The 16,086-nt window shown below is 31.7% G+C and overlaps 1 protein-coding gene across 2 annotated transcripts; it reads left to right on the forward strand.

The window, feature by feature from the left end:
- The first annotated feature begins 6,298 nt into the window (after positions 1-6,298).
- Positions 6,299-15,805, forward strand: LOC137918709 (PAT complex subunit CCDC47). 2 transcript variants are annotated; one of them, XM_068761587.1, is made up of 11 exons: positions 6,299-6,438; positions 7,234-7,379; positions 9,903-10,000; positions 10,397-10,501; positions 11,235-11,409; positions 12,158-12,291; positions 12,974-13,132; positions 13,676-13,866; positions 14,396-14,549; positions 15,132-15,266; positions 15,587-15,805. In XM_068761587.1, the coding sequence occupies exons 2-11, from the start codon at positions 7,241-7,243 to the stop codon at positions 15,689-15,691; spliced, it is 1,395 nt and encodes a 464-aa protein (XP_068617688.1). In that variant the 5' UTR covers positions 6,299-6,438; positions 7,234-7,240; the 3' UTR covers positions 15,692-15,805. The 2 variants fall into 2 exon arrangements, with proteins under 2 accessions (XP_068617688.1, XP_068617689.1); XM_068761588.1 differs by lacking the exon at positions 6,299-6,438 and adding an exon at positions 7,012-7,092.
- Positions 15,806-16,086: the final 281 nt, after the last annotated feature.

Genomic DNA, 16,086 nt, shown 5'->3' on the forward strand with positions numbered 1-16,086 from the left:
AGAACTGATTAAGCCTTATCCAACATCCCTCAATCTGTCAAGATGTCAACATGACATACAGGACGTTCGATTATACAATCCTTAATACACAGCTTACTTGCTAAAATCAATGTCTAAGAAATGCACGTTAATTCTTGTTTAGTTTCCTGCGTTTATAACTACGTTTTAAGGAGAAGGCCAAATACTTAATTCTTTATAAATTTACAAAAACCATGAATATTAAAACGATAAATCAATATTAGCACAAAACAATGTCAGTTTAATTTGAATTTAAAAATAATTTTGCATGATTTGAATATATCAATGTCCGTGAATGATATAAAAATGTAGTTAATTTACTTTAATTTATTTGTGTATACTCTCAAGTAAAGAACAAAGAAGACGACTAGAAAAAAACGACAGACTTTGCTTTACTATAGTGTGCTTTGAGGTGTGAATTACGTTTTCATTTTATAAACAAAATATAATGTTAGGTGACTATTATATCAGTTATAGTTATAGGTTATATCAATTAAAAAGAAAAAAGGAATCAATTTATTTTTTATACTCAACACAATTTACGATTTTAATATAGCTATCATGCATCGTCCCAACTTAAGTTGCGCTTTAATTGGATACACAATAATAATAAATTATTACCAATCAATACTATGATAAACATTTATGCTTATTAATAAAAAGTGAGAATAAGGTCCTCCGGGGTCTGATCTGGTAGACTGGATGATGAGGTAGATCTTACATAAGTTTGATACTAGGATTTGGTGATTTCCTCCCGACGTTTTCCTTCTCCTTTTACAAGAGGTAAACCGTGCAGGGATTAGGAAATTACCCTTGCTTCATATTAAATAAAACGACACAAGAAACCGAATCAGGAAGTCAGTTTAGGGCTAGACGGTGGATGTATTATTATTGTTTAGCCAAAACTTCTTCTTAACTTTTGCTAAGTGTCTAAAGATGTGTGTGCTCTAGCTTTATCATAATGAACGATCACACCCTGATTAATTCTAGCCGATTTCTTACAACTTCTTGCATTAACCTCGGTGGTTGGCAGTAGAGATCTGAATCGATAGTTCAACTCAGCGGTAAAAACTCTTAATAAACAATGCCCACCCAATCCCACCATAAACACAATTACACTTATTGCGTTAACTTGGATTTTGCCACAGTCTGTATAGCTGTCTCTGTTTGACTACGACTTTTTCACACGTTTTGCCTGGTTGTTGTTACCTGCCTACTATTACTATCACTTCGAAAAACTTTAGCTGAGTGAAGAAGTGGCGAAGGAAACTCTAGCAATGCTTCTATATCAGGGGTTGGGGGAATAGAGGTCTTGTGATACAAGAACTGACATCAACGAGGGTTTTCAAACGGATGAAAAATGTTCTGTAAGACTGTCTTAGGTCGACGCGGCGTCCGGAGACTTGAGCACATGTCTCATGAGGATGCAGCGTCTGAATGTGCCGAGTGTGGATGTTTTGTAGATGATGGCACGTACAATCAATGACTTCATTGGTTGGGCAGGTTCAAAGGAATAGATCATTTCCAGTTTTAAGAACTGGGTGATTCTCGGCAGTTCTAAGTCTTATGAACCATGAACCATCAGTTCATGATCTGTTTTGTATGACGCAGACACTGTGAACGATACGCGGATTTGCATGCGTGAAGCACGTATTTATGTGAAAACGGATCTGTTTACAACTTTATAGTGTTACTTTATTTGACAATGACATTTTACTTCAGCTATTTAGTAACGGATACGCCGCCTTTTTTTGCGCGTTAGCGATATGCGCACTAAAGTTTAGTTTATCATCCAGGATATCTATAGAAATTACATTGCTCTGTAATCAACAGACGTTACTCTAAAAAGACTTTTTGTGGTCCAGCTCTCCGCAGGGCACGAGGGGTTCTCCGAGTATCTTCACCGGTTTAAGCTCAAGGAGGTCCCCTTGTGCTTCTTAGAATCGGGCGTGGACCAGATCGTGGTTTACTTGGTAGCTCACTGTCCCGCAATCGGAGGACTCGGGGTCGACTCCGAATGCTGGTTAGGCAATAAGGTTAGCGAGAACTCTATGGCCTCGCTAATCAAAGACAAGGAAGCAAGACCAATGTTCCCTAAAAGTGTGCAGAATGATTACAGAAAATGAGAGAAAAAGAAACAAAAGTTGAGCTAAAATTAAAAAATTGTAAATAAAATTGTAAAAATAGAAATTGTATAAATAGGTAAATAAAATAACACATATAAAAATGTATACCTAGAATGGATCAAAAATGTGATATAGAATATAAACTAATAAATCGTAATAGTAAAGGTATGAGGAGAAGAAAGAATGGTATCGAATATAAAGAAAAATGGATATGAAAGGGAAAGAAAGAAGAATTGCAGAAAGAAAGAAAATAAAGGAATGAAAGATCATAGGAGCAACAATGTAAGAGCGCGAAAAATTATTAAATAAAAACAAAGTCCCTGTCCCATAACAGAAGAGGGGTTCCCATAGAAGGTGCCTTTATTAAAAAAAAAAACTTTTTGTAACAGTGATCGATCAAGCTGAGGATCACCTTCCTTGTCACATATTTTAAATGCGTTTCAAGTGACAGCCTACCTCTTTCGAGGTTTCTTTTGGCAAGTTGCTCCAAGAGTCCTTTGAGGAAGCCTTGGAGCTTAGTTACTGTAAGAAGGTTTCATCTATGCGCCATCAGCACTCTGCCTCCCCGGTGTAGTTTTAAATGCAGACCGAAATTTTTATTTAATTCACAGTTATTTTAATAACTCACATATATTAATAATTCACAGTTAAATTAATAGTAACATTTATTCCAAAAACTTGATGAGATATTAATAAACTATTCGACTGGTCGAATTTAATGCGACTTTTTGCGACCATTCAAAAACATATTATCGTTGAATGTACCGGTAGAATTTTTCTATGACATTTATCTCTGCATGATTCAATCATTTTAAATTTATTCGTAAAACATGATTTATTACATTATGATTGAGATTAAAATGCATTGTGTGATAATTGAAATTTTTAACATTTAGTCTAACTGTGGATCACAATCTATATTTAAAAAAATTAACACCTAGGAGTTGAACCTAAAGAAAACTTAAAGTTGAACTTAAAGAAAACTTAAAAAAAATATCTAAGACTTCTATAAACCATGCAACTACTTCTGCTGTAATATTTTGCCTTCAAATACAATTACTTATCAAAATTGTTCCTCGAACTTCTGTTTTACTATGTAAACTCGATATTTATAATGTCTTTTTAAAAATATTGATTTTAGGCAAAAACATCTCCAAAATCACACACGTCTTACGTATTCCTATTGCAATATAATTTCCTAGAAATGTTTAAAAAACTACATACATTACTTGATTTCATAAAAATTGCAACTAAAAGTACCGTATATCTAGACTTTAATATTGAACTTAATAAAAACTAATGAATAAAAAAAAAAAAAACTTAAGTAAAAATAAAATGTCATTGCAAATTTAATCGTCGACACAAATGTCATTTGCTTTATGCCTAATTGCCGCCTATAACTTTATCATCAGCCAGTCATCACTATTTGTTGAATGTGTCGTATTGTAAAGAGGAGGTTATCTTAGAGACAAAAAGGCCGAGAAGATACGTGCGGTATTCATCATTTCTTGGAAAAAGGCGATGATTGAAAGGAGATTTCTAGTTTAAGAAAGTTTTCTTTTGAATAGTTTAAAAAAAAGATAGCAAACACTAAATATTTACTAAAATGTAATCTAAATTTACAGCATTCTAAATAAAATTCATGAACTGTTAGGAGTAGAAACCCAAAAAAGAAGATTAGATATTAGATTCTATATCCTAACTGAAATGAAAGACTGTTGTATAAAGTAAAATGCATGAGTGTATCATATGGAACGCCATACGCAATTCATCAAAGTCACATGGCTATATAGGCTTGACTAACAGTGGTTGCCGAAATAGTCTAACCACCAGCTGAGTCTCGTTTGTGATTACGTGAGCAGCAAGTTGAAGCATTGATGAGGCCATGAGCTGCAGTTTAATCGACGGAGACGGTTGATCCATCGTAGCGCGTAGTAAGTCATAGGTTACAGCTTTGTCACGTCGGTTACTAATTGCAGATTAAAGTTGATTGATGCTTCATCGTACCCCGATGAGTAGAGAACTTTAAGCGAAACGAGGTTCTCTATCCTAAATGAAATGAAAGATTGTTATGTGCAATAAACCGTATGACTTTTCCATGTGGAATGCCATTACCGAATGATACAAAGTTACATGGCTATTTATAAATGCGCGGGAATAATATAATGAAAAGTTCTTACAGTCTCATGGCACATAACTCATGTTCTGTTGCATTTTAATCGATACTCAAAATCGTCGTCTGTCAACAAAATTATTTTGGCTTCATACGCCACTCGTGGATTATCAAGCGGCCGATGAAATATGAAGGTCCAGATGGAAGGAACTGCGTTTTTTTTAACAACCTTTAAAAATAATGTTTCATTAAGTTAAAATTAAGTCAAAAATTAATGTTTTTATTATTATAAGAACAGGTTTTAAGATAAAAAGAGATCGATATCAACGTAATCTAAAGTATAAATATAAATTTTGTGGACCCTCTATTTTAATCCTTAAAGTGTCCTATTTATTTGTAGGTATACGATTTTGTACTGCCAAACGACGCAGTAAATATGTCTCTTAGTAAATTCAAGAGATTTATTAAGCACAGGCTTCGCTAAAATGTATGTAACTCTATTACAGAGTTTGTTAACAAAAAAATAGAAAGGAAATTTTCTAATTTTAAGTGAAAACAAAAAAAAGTGTTAATGCAACCATCAAAAAATGAAAACTAGTTTTATACCCGATAGTCGGCAGATTACCAACTAGCGTAAACTTATTATGTTATGCTGCCGATTATAAATAACTGTAATTATATCATCAAATAGAGCTATTTTACTTGCAACATTAACCAGCGAATGAAAAGAAATTAATATTTCTCAAAAATAATATTCAAAATTTTAATTTCATTTTTAAGCGAACTTAAAAGTGTTGTTGTATTTAATAAAATAGAGTCGACGACCTTTATACGTTGTCATAAAACTGTAAAAAAAAAAACAAATTTATATTCATTGATTATCTCAAGATACGGTTACCAGTTAAAACTTGATTTGACAATCTTATATTACACGTATAAGTTATGTATATTGATATAATTAACGGTCATTGACATAAGTGGGCTATGACAAAGATAAATTAAAATAATCTTTTGAAAGCCTTAGATATTGGAGGTAGTTGGCATCAAGTATTTGTAAAAAAAAATTATTTGTTTGTTATATTGATTATGAAGTAAAATTTAACGATTAACTTCACCAAAATCTAAATAAACGAATACTTGACAAAGGTCACTGAAATACTCGTGTACTTTATAAATCAATGATATTATAATTTATAAACCACTCCAATTGGCAGTATCAATATTATGTTAAAAACTAATTTTCTGATTTAAATTTTAATTTTAGTGGTTTGTTAACTTAATTTTTAATTTGAAATAGTACAAAAACTCATAATTTAATGGTATATTCAAAACAATTATTAAAAACATATGTAAAACGTTGGCAATATTATTTATAAATTACTATTTGGTTTTCGGAAGTGTTGCAACTTCTGATATATTCTATTTATTGGCTTAAATTATCGCTTTACTTCTTGCACATAGTTTCTTTTGAGCTATAACCAAATGAAAACACAAGTAATGCATTGAAATATATTTAAATTAGAACACTAATAATAATTAAGAGGTTAGGAGCATAAGGTAATATTAATCATCATGTGATGCACACTTGCAACTTACAATGCTTATTATTACAACTTTAATATTTTTATTTCTTTTCTGTAAATAAACTTTAAAACATATTTGTGTTTTTAATTGACTTCATTTATAAAATCGTTTAAACGCATCCAGATTATGCTAGTCTAAAATACATTTATATTAAATTATAACAAAAGGGGAAAGATGGATATATTATTACACAGATTTAGGAAAATATTTTTAACAATATGAATTTAAAAATAAGAGTTAATTACGTAAAAATTTTAATACTCGATTTTATTTTAATACTCGATAGAAATTTGACAACATTCGATTCTGTCAAATGTATCAAGTTAGTTCTCAATGACTCGATAAATTAATGATTGCTTGCGTTGCGAGTTTTTATTGGATATGGTGCTTTTTGTGCTCAAGTAAGATTTTCAATTGGTTGGTTGGCATTTGGGTAAATAAGTCATATTAAATTACAATGGTTTAGGAAACAAACTAGTCAAAGTTGTGGAAGATTGCAGATGTGAAATTTAATGTTGAATACGTTTAGGAAAAACAATATTAATTTTAAGATAAGGATAAATTAAATTACAATAACGGAGAGAATAGATTACAAAGGTAAGATTTGTCAGTAATTTATATATCGTTTCATTCAGCACAAACAATTTCGTCATATGCCCGGTTCTCAATTTGTGTAATTTGGCCATTGATGACCATTACGTGTATACGATGTAAAATTGTATGTGATATTAATAACGTTTCATATATTTTTAGTTAAAATGATGAGAAGAAAATCACCCCTTTAAATAATAATCATTGGGATAACTTCATGACTTGCCAATTTAGGTCGTGGTTAATGACCTTTATTTTAATTCTATTAGTAGCTCGATATTGAACGAAACCTTGATAATATACAGTCTTGCTATTAACCAGATTTAATTTTCAATGTCAGTATGTCATGCAGTGGTGTAATAATTTTTTTTAATTATCAGCATTTTGCTTCTAAACATATAAATGGAAAACATGTAGTCTTTTACTGAGACTAATTCTTATTAATCTTTTGTTTGCACCAAATCTTTATTTGATGATAAAGTAATGTCACATGCCTACTTATCTACTTTTTTCTATACAATCAAGTTAACAGTTTATTTTATCTCTCATTGACTGAGATAAATACTATTTCTTATTTTTAGTAGTAACTCATTGAAGCTGCCTCCATAATTTCTGAGCAAAAATTACTAGCATATTAAATGCTTTGGAATAACTATCAGGGTAAGATAAAACAGAAAAATCACCATGATTATCTATGTACTTTTAAAATGTTTTACAGATAATGTTTAATAACTTTCATTGGCTTTTTTATGGTTAAATAATGACCATGATATTCAAAAATTATTTCTTTTTCGTTTCCAGAAGTACAATGCAGCTTTTGCTGTTATCTGTAGCATTACTCTTAAGTAGTGCATATGTCACACGGGGTTATGAAGATACCACATTAGAAGATGATGATTTTGCTGAATTTGAACAGTTTGATTCTGATGACGATGTGACTGTTACTGGTAAGTAACATTAACATGTGAACAGTGGTTTTAAAGGTTATTCCAGAGACATTAGGCATCTGTTAGTAGTAAAAGTGTTTATTGCCTTAAACTTTTATTTAAAACTCAATTTTCTTTTTTAAAGTGTAGTAAAAAATAAAGTGTAGGAATTACTTAATATACATTGACAACTCTGGCATTATTGTCTCATAAGTACCATGTACTAACCAATGCACAGCAGTAGCACACTGGAGCATGCTAATTGAACAATGTTGCAAGTATAGCATGATTAGTAGTAACTTTTTTCATATAAATTGCATAGACTAGATTTTTTCCAAACCAAGGTGAAATAGTGATTGCTTCATGAATGATTGGTAAAGTCAATTGGATTAGGCCTTGATGCTTGAAAACTGTGACAAGAATAATAGCATAAACATGACAAAATTACTCTTCTATATTATGGTATATTTTAGAAATATATTGCTATATTTGTTAAAAAGAGCTCTTAGTCTTGTTGTTTAGATGGATGTAAGACCACTAGGTTAATCACAGGTTCATTTCAGAAATTAAATATTAGAACTTAACCCTTTAGACTCAAGGTCATTTCTGCATGGACCTACCAGCAACTCAAGATGTTTTTTTAGTGCTTTTCGTGACTACTACCGCTAACATAGAATGATTACACACGCAAAGTAACATACAAAACTTTCATATTTTAATACTTAATGTATTTTAACATGTTTACAAGGATAATTTGTTTAACATTATTGATTGTAAATTTGTTTTGTGTGATATTTTATATAACAATTGCCAAGGTGCATGCTCGGCTTAACACTAAACATACCACAACGGGTCAAATGACCCATCTTGAACTTTTGTATTATAGAAATGGTCGAAGTATTATTTAATAAACATTAATAATAAAAATAAATTTAATTTTTATTTCCGTTAATACAACTATATTTTATACATTCAACCAGGAAAAAAAGTCGGGTCATTTGATTCGCTATGGTAGAAATAAGTGCTTAGTAAGTGTTGGTATGATTAGTGTTAATGGGACAAGTGTCACAGTAGTACATTGTTTGATGTCTTTTGCCAGGTGTACTTTGTTGAGAGCAGACTTTGCAATCCTTCCTAACTCCTGTTAGAATATTGTGCAGCTTTCCATTTAAGTGGTCATTTTCAAAACTGGACTTTGAGGTTGAAGCTCAAGCACATGCTTGATAAAAATCTCCTGTCAATTGTTGAACTAAGGTTTTTGCATACCTCAAGTGACAAAGTGGCTGTTCCACTCTCTGCTGTTTAGTAACAAATTTCAAGTCCCCAGAAAACAGTTTGCACCACCATTTCAAGGATTTTCGTAAGAATGTACTGTATATTCTGCATAATTGATCTGCATGATCGACACCACCCATATATTTTATATAATTTATTACAACATTAGGCTTCTTGACTGTAACTTCAACACGACTTTGTAACATTCTTCTCACAGAAGTCATTCCTGCATTGTTCCAATTTGACAAGCACGTGACAACCTTCTTGTCTTTCCATGATAAAACTAATGTATTTCCCTTGCGGAATGCTGCTGTCGATTTCCTGCCGAAATTTTTGTTTGGCAATTGCTTCCTATTTGTTAGTATTGTTCCTGACAAGTGGCATTTCAATTTCAATAACTCTTCAGCCAGGATAAAGCTGGTGTAGTAGCAATCGGTTAACATGTGGTGTCCTTGGCTGCCAGGTACTTTCTCCTGGAGCATCGTATAAAACCTTTAACTTCCTTTTCTTTTAACTTCCTTTAACTTTCCACGGACCTTTCCTTATTATGGAAGCTATAAGGCTTGGAAGAATGCGACAGATATAATCAGTATTTGAGTCTGCCATTGTGTAAACTCTAATTCCCCATTTCGTTGGTTTCTTCGGATTATATGCAATAAAAGAAATCCGGCCTTTGAACTTGATAGTAGATTTATTCATTTTCGATCACCTCTCGAGTTGCGGCATAAAATCGCGTGGTGAGTGAGACTCGCCTCTCGAGTGCAAAGGGTTAATTTGGGTTGATTAACTAACTGTAAACTTTTAAACATATAAATTCTAATAATGTACAGACAAAGTAACCTTCCAGTTTATCATCCTAAATTTTTTGCATCTCCACAAAAACATATTGACATTGCAACCTTGCATTGTTCTCTTTTATTTGACGGTCACAACTTCACAGACAAAAGTAAAGGAGTATTGTTAGGAAAATATAGACCCATGGCCTACCAAATCTTTCCAAGATAGATTTTTTGATAGTCCTTCGTCATCACTGGTTACCACTTCATGTATGCTAGGTGGTTATGGTGCCAGAATATTACCTGATTTGCTCGAGGCCTTGCATTACATTTTACAACATACATGGTTCCATCTGACCAACCTTCCCTTTGCCTCCAAGCTTTGGACTGGCATCAGCGCAGTTATGTTAAGATTTAAGAGCTACGTTTAGTAACTGGTTTTACAAAGTCAGTTATTGAATATAATGTTACTAATAAAATATGTCTATTTTAGATTTTGGTGAGGAAGAAAAAGAGTTGCCTGTGCATAAGAATGTCCCTAAGGATCAGTTTGAGACAAATAGTGATATTGAAGATGAGATATTAGTTGAGGTTAGTGCAAATCAGTTATATTAGGGGGACCGGAAAGATAAGTTGTTTTTTTCAACATATTTTACAGAAAAACTGGTTGATTTTTGCAACTCCATTGTTGAAAATTTGTAAACTAGATGGCAAAAGATTGATAATCAAGGTGAATATATTGTTGATATGAAATACAAGCTTGTTAAAAATGTAGTCATATGAATTTAACTTAAGAAATTGATATTACTTTCTGGTCCTCGTAATAAGTTATTGTTATAATTATTTATTATTTCTAATTATAGATCTAGGTTTCTGTTAACTGTATATCTACAGTAAACAACTAGGTTACCAGCGACCTAGATAAACTATCTATATTGACATTTAAACAGATGACAATATTAACTGATGTAATGTTTCTTGTTTTAGGATGAAGATAATGAATTTGAACATTTTCAAGATCCAGAAGAGTTTGAAGGTTTTCAGGATAGCACACCACGGAGCTCTGAACAACCTAAAATCACTATTTCTAAAGTAAGTCCACATTTGACACACATTTGATCCACTAACATTTTATTAAAAAAAAAAATATTTATTTATCACCCAGACTTAAAGTTTAAAATAATAATATAAATGGTTAATCTTAACTCGGGCAGGAAGATGGCCATTCAGTAAAAAGTTGTGAAGTGAAACCACACTACAATGTTGATTTTCAGTTATCATCTTAAGTGACATGTCCATGGGTGTCAAAATAGTTAATTAATTTCGATAATAAAAAAAAAATGTTTAAAATTAAAATCATGAGAGGTGCTATCAATTGATGAGTAATAACTCTTTATATCTGCAATGAAAATGTGTTGCTTAGTTCATGTGTATGTATCATGAGCATAATTATAATAAATATGTCAAAAGCAAAAGTTATAAAAAAATGTTTCTTATTAGTTTTGTATATTACATTGTAACATCATAACTGCTCATAATTGAAGAAAAGAGAGAAATAATGAATTATAAAATATAAAAAAGAATTATAATTATTATAATCTAGCCAAATTACATGACCTCTGCGACTGGGCTTGTAAGGTGGTTTGCGACACAGCCCCTTGCTCGCAATTGACTCTACAGTGAGAATTAAAGGTTTACCACATTTTCCTACGTCAGTTTTATAACAGAGAATGTTAATCTTATAAGTAATGCAAAGTTTTATTTCTTTTTAATTTAAATAATTTGTTAATTTGTCTCTATATTATTATAATCTTTCTCCATACAGGTTCCTATAACAGTGCGGCCGCGATGGGATGCCTACTGGTTAGAGGGAATACTTTGCTGCGCATTAGCTGCATATGCATTAGCATATGCCGTGGGCCGAGCAAAGAACACTTCCATAGCTGTAAACTTCTTAAAACTCCACAAGCCATTGTTAGAGGATAACTTTACACTAGTTGGTAAGTTTTAATAATTTGGCTTTATTCTTTCATCATCATCATTTCAGCTGTACTCTGTCCTTCATTTCCACTGCTGAACGCAGGCCTTCCGTACAAAATTATTTAAGGCCTGACTCAAACAATCTTCTGATGTCATTACCAAAGTCATTTGCCTACCATGGGGATGGACGCCCTTACCTGCGCTGGTTGGTCCATGCCTCATTGGTAAGCTCACACTCACTGAACAAACCATTGGAAGGGCTACGCAAGGGAGTTTAATATGACATATAAGGGTTGTGGCGATTCATAGAAAAATGAAAATAAGCCACAAAAGCATTCAGTACAGAATCTTGCTTACACTATTAAATGTATTCTTAAATTTGTTATTATAAAAGAGAAATAATTATACACTCTTATTCTGTAATATACCATGCCTGTTGACATTTGTAGCTTTTACAAATCTCAAACGTAAAAGTATAGAAACATTCAAAATAATTTTACATAGGCAGAATGTTATTTAATTGGTGTATGGTTATTGATTTTCTTGATTACAATGCCTTCACTAATCAAGAACGAATAATAAAGAATAATAAAGAGAAGATAATAACACACATTCAATATAGATGATCTGGGTAGTTAGAACCAAATTGTTTATAAGTTATTTGGGTATAGGCCAGTTAATATCAAGTATGGTTTCTTAAGTCCCGATAATATTGGCGCTTAACCCTGATAAAAAGGTTAACAATTTTCTAAAAAGCATTTTGTTTAGGTGAAACTGGAGCTGATGTGGTATCAACAGGTGATGATCGGGGCTGGAGACGAGAAGCAGAACATGTCTTTACAATGTGGTGTAGTGGTCGGGTTTGTTGTGAAGGAATGTTGCTCACTTTAAAGTTAATAAAGGTAATAACATGTTTCAATTAAAAATACATGAATAGTGTTAATTGAAGGAAATATTTTTTTTTATAATTAAAACACTGCATGTTTGCTTAATATATAAAAATCCCTTACCATAATTATAAAACTAAACTATAAATGAAATTATAAGTAACATTTCTCAAATAGTTATTTTCTTGTTTTAAACCATTTTATTATTGCTAATTGTTGTATATAGTTCAATATTACAATTTTATTTTATTACAATGTAATGGTGCTAACAAGACTAACCTGGCTGCATTTCCTCATTCTTCAGTGAAGCTTTACATTTGAGAACAAAATTGGGTTATACTTAGTATTACTTTAAATTAACACATTGTCTTACAAATCGTACATTATAAAATAATAATAATGGTTCGAAATTATATATTGAGCATCATGTAGTAATATAATTGTATAAAATAAATTTTACTTAGTATATTTGTTTGTGACTGTGAGGCATATTGATAGAAAAAAACATCACAGATTGCAAAAAATTTGTTTACCTTTTTAATTAATATTATTAAAAAAATATTGTATGATTTTGAATTAATTTTTTAAAAATATTGTTCTCAGCTTCACATTGAATTATGGTACTCTAAATGAGTATACATATTTATTTTCAAAATTTATTTCTTATTCTAATTCTACATTTTTTTTTATTTTGAAGCGTCAAGATTTAGTACATGTGCTCCTGGGTGTCGTTAGACCATCTCCAGACACACTAATGATTCGTGTAGAGCTTGGCAAAGATGATTGCGATCCGTTCGTATTTTGCGTCGGCCAGAAGAAAATTGCCACGCGCCTGGCAAAAGAGATGCAGGACTTGGTAAGCAATTTTAAAATAAATGTCAATTATATTGGATAGAAATTGATGGCTATATTTGTAATATGTATTGAAATTATCAATGTTATTTATAAACAGGTAATGTCTGTATAATTTTATACTGAAATCATCATAGATTCAGCCATAGGATGTCCACTGTTGGACATTATGCACCCCAATAGATTTAAAATAAGACTGAACCGAGTATTATTGGACGAAGTATTCCTTTTGGCACTACTGAAGAAAAAAATTGCAAAGAAAATATTCTGAAGGTGCATGTTTGATACATATATGACAATCCGGTGTTTGAACATTGAACTTTATGAAAAAAATAGCGATGTTCATAAGGTTAGCACCAGAAATAACGATACCTTTTTTTAGGCTTCACAAAATTGTATAATGGTCTCTCATCAGAATCTACTTCATATCAAATTGGGTGGCTCTTCTTGCATTTTTCTTATGACATACACATTTGGTCACTTTTAATGAATCTTCGTCAATAATATGAATCAAAAACATTTATTAATGTTACTACCTGTTGTACAGAGCGTGTTCTGCCCAGAGAGGCGCGCGGGCGACAAGCACGGTCTGCCCAACTCTATGAATGTGTTGTCCGAGTGTGCGGAGGCCACGGGCGCTCTACTGGATGCTCGGGTATGCGGTGCGCTAGCCCAGTACCACAAGCACATACAGTATATACACATCTCTGACCGGTACAGTGGGCCCAAGCAGATGGAGTGAGTTCATTGCCTTAATTTTTTTTATTTTATAACTCCCAGAATGGACATCAAGTGTCCTTCAATATCTTGTGCCCTGTCCTAAACATCCTTATTTCTAAGTTTACTGTGTTATATTGTACTATAATTTTTGATTTCCTTTTTTACAGTCTAATTTTCTAATTATTCACTTAAGTTTTTCTCCCTAGATAACGTTTCACTAATTTCTTTTATTATATGTTCAGATGTTTCATATATGTATATTTTATATCTTTCTGTTTCTTCTTCTTTGATCCCTAATGATAGAGTATTGTGGCTAACAACATCAGTTTCTGCTACCACCTTTTTCCAGGCTGTTATTATTTTTCTATTTAAGTATATGCTTGGTAGTTATCATGTATATACAGTGTATAGAATTTTACGATAATTCAATAATTGCAAAGAATAATTCCAGTATTATAACTTATGAAAGTACACAAACAAAAAAAAACTACTAATAATAAATAGACTGTGAAAAGAGTAAATATATAATGATTGTGTTGTACAACAGGGAAACAGCGACAACAAAGCCGCCGGATACGGAGCGTGTGCTGCTGGCTAGCTTTGCGCTAGGACCAGATGGTGGCGGCGAAGAGCTGAGACCACTGCTCTTGTTGATGTTTTATTTATTGGATAAAATAAAACGACTAAGGCTCAGCAAGGAGGTGAGGACACTACCTTTAAAGCCTTTGATCCTATTATGCAATTGTTTCAACAGAAATTTTAAAAATGTTTAAAAAGTAGTGTATCTATTTTTTTTATTAATAGTCATTTTGACGTATTTTATATATTTTAATTTAAGAAATTAATTGTTTAAAATTGTTTTCAATGTATTGGATAAAATAAAATGACCCAGGCTCAGCAGAGGTAAGGTTGTTGTTTAAAATCATTTGTCTTATGATACAGTTTTTACAAAAGTTTGTTAGGGTACATAAAATTAAAAAAAATATTTTTGTTTTGTTGTTTTTCTTATTAATAATTGTTGTTAAAACACAGGGTTCGGAAATTATTTTTTAAAAAATAAAATCATCAGATATCATCCAAATCAACACTTACGTAAAACATTGGAGCTTCCTGCGATGAACCTAGACTGTGATACTTAATAATTTATAGTTTACGCACTATTTATTTGGCAAATACACGCAATGCGACTTTTTTTGTAAATGTTATTATTAAACTTTGAATATTTGTTTATTTATTATATATTGAATTCTGTATCAAATGTGAATTAATTTATTTTTTAACAGGCTTTGGCCAAGTGCGAGAAGCGTCGACAAAAAGTCGCGGAGGCATGGCTGCGTGGCGCGCACGCTGCACGCCAAGAGCAAGCTGCACAGAGACGCGAGGAGAAGCGCAAGCAAGAGAAAGAACGCATATTGGCTGTAAATATACCATTTTTATATGTTTACTTACCAGTACAGAATAAACGTAAACATCAGTGACAATTTCTCTTATTAGTAATTTTCTATTTTATAATATTATATTCAGAGCACACTATTGACATAATACAAACATAATTAGAATAAGAGTATAAACAAAACAAGGAATTAAAGTACTGATTGAATAATTAAACTAGACACAGAATGTATGTTAAAACAAAATGTCAACTAAACAAAAAGCCAAATGACATTTATCTGTGTAAGTAACACTAAGGATCACTATAAATGTGCTAAGTCAAGTGAATAAATGAATGTAATTTCAGGAGGACGACCCCGAGAAGCAACGGCGTTGGGAGTTAAAGGAGCAAAAGCGTCAGCAGAAACGCAAAACCCCAAAAATGAAGCAGTTGAAAGTGAAAGCCCTCTGACCAATTCACATTTGTTGAATATTCGCAACGCAATATTGTTTGCCTATTATTTTGTTAATTATCTTTAAGTGTTAAAAATATTCAAAGGGCGGCGAATAAATGATTTTAAAAGTACCCTCCTTGTTTTATATTTCAAAAGCATTGAAAATATTTAGTATAGATTATCCCAGTTTGGCGATGGAAGCAAAAAAAACCTGTGAAAAACATATTTATTTTAATGTTTTTAAAATAAAATAGAAATAGACATGTTATGAAAGAGAAGATATGAATAAATGTAAAGAAATATGATTTGTTAATAATTACACACCAAACAAATATTAACTTAGATATTAGTACACATATAGACACTCACGGAAGATTCAAGCAAGCTCCTTAATGGCATCTTGCAGATGTTT

The sequence above is a fragment of the Battus philenor genome, unplaced genomic scaffold, assembly GCF_028537555.1.
Source record: "Battus philenor isolate CCGP_79_NKW_IND1 unplaced genomic scaffold, ilBatPhil1.0.hap1 SCAF_15, whole genome shotgun sequence".
NCBI lineage: Eukaryota > Metazoa > Arthropoda > Insecta > Lepidoptera > Papilionidae > Battus > Battus philenor.

Coding starts and splice junctions, on each gene's coding strand:
- LOC137918709 (XM_068761587.1), top strand. CDS start 7,241: ATGCAGCTTTTGCTGTTATCTGTAGCATTACTCTTAAGTAGTGCATAT. Junction 7,380..9,902: donor TGACGATGTGACTGTTACTG/GTAAGTAACATT, acceptor TGTCTATTTTAG/ATTTTGGTGAGGAAGAAAAA. Junction 11,410..12,157: donor GGATAACTTTACACTAGTTG/GTAAGTTTTAAT, acceptor CATTTTGTTTAG/GTGAAACTGGAGCTGATGTG.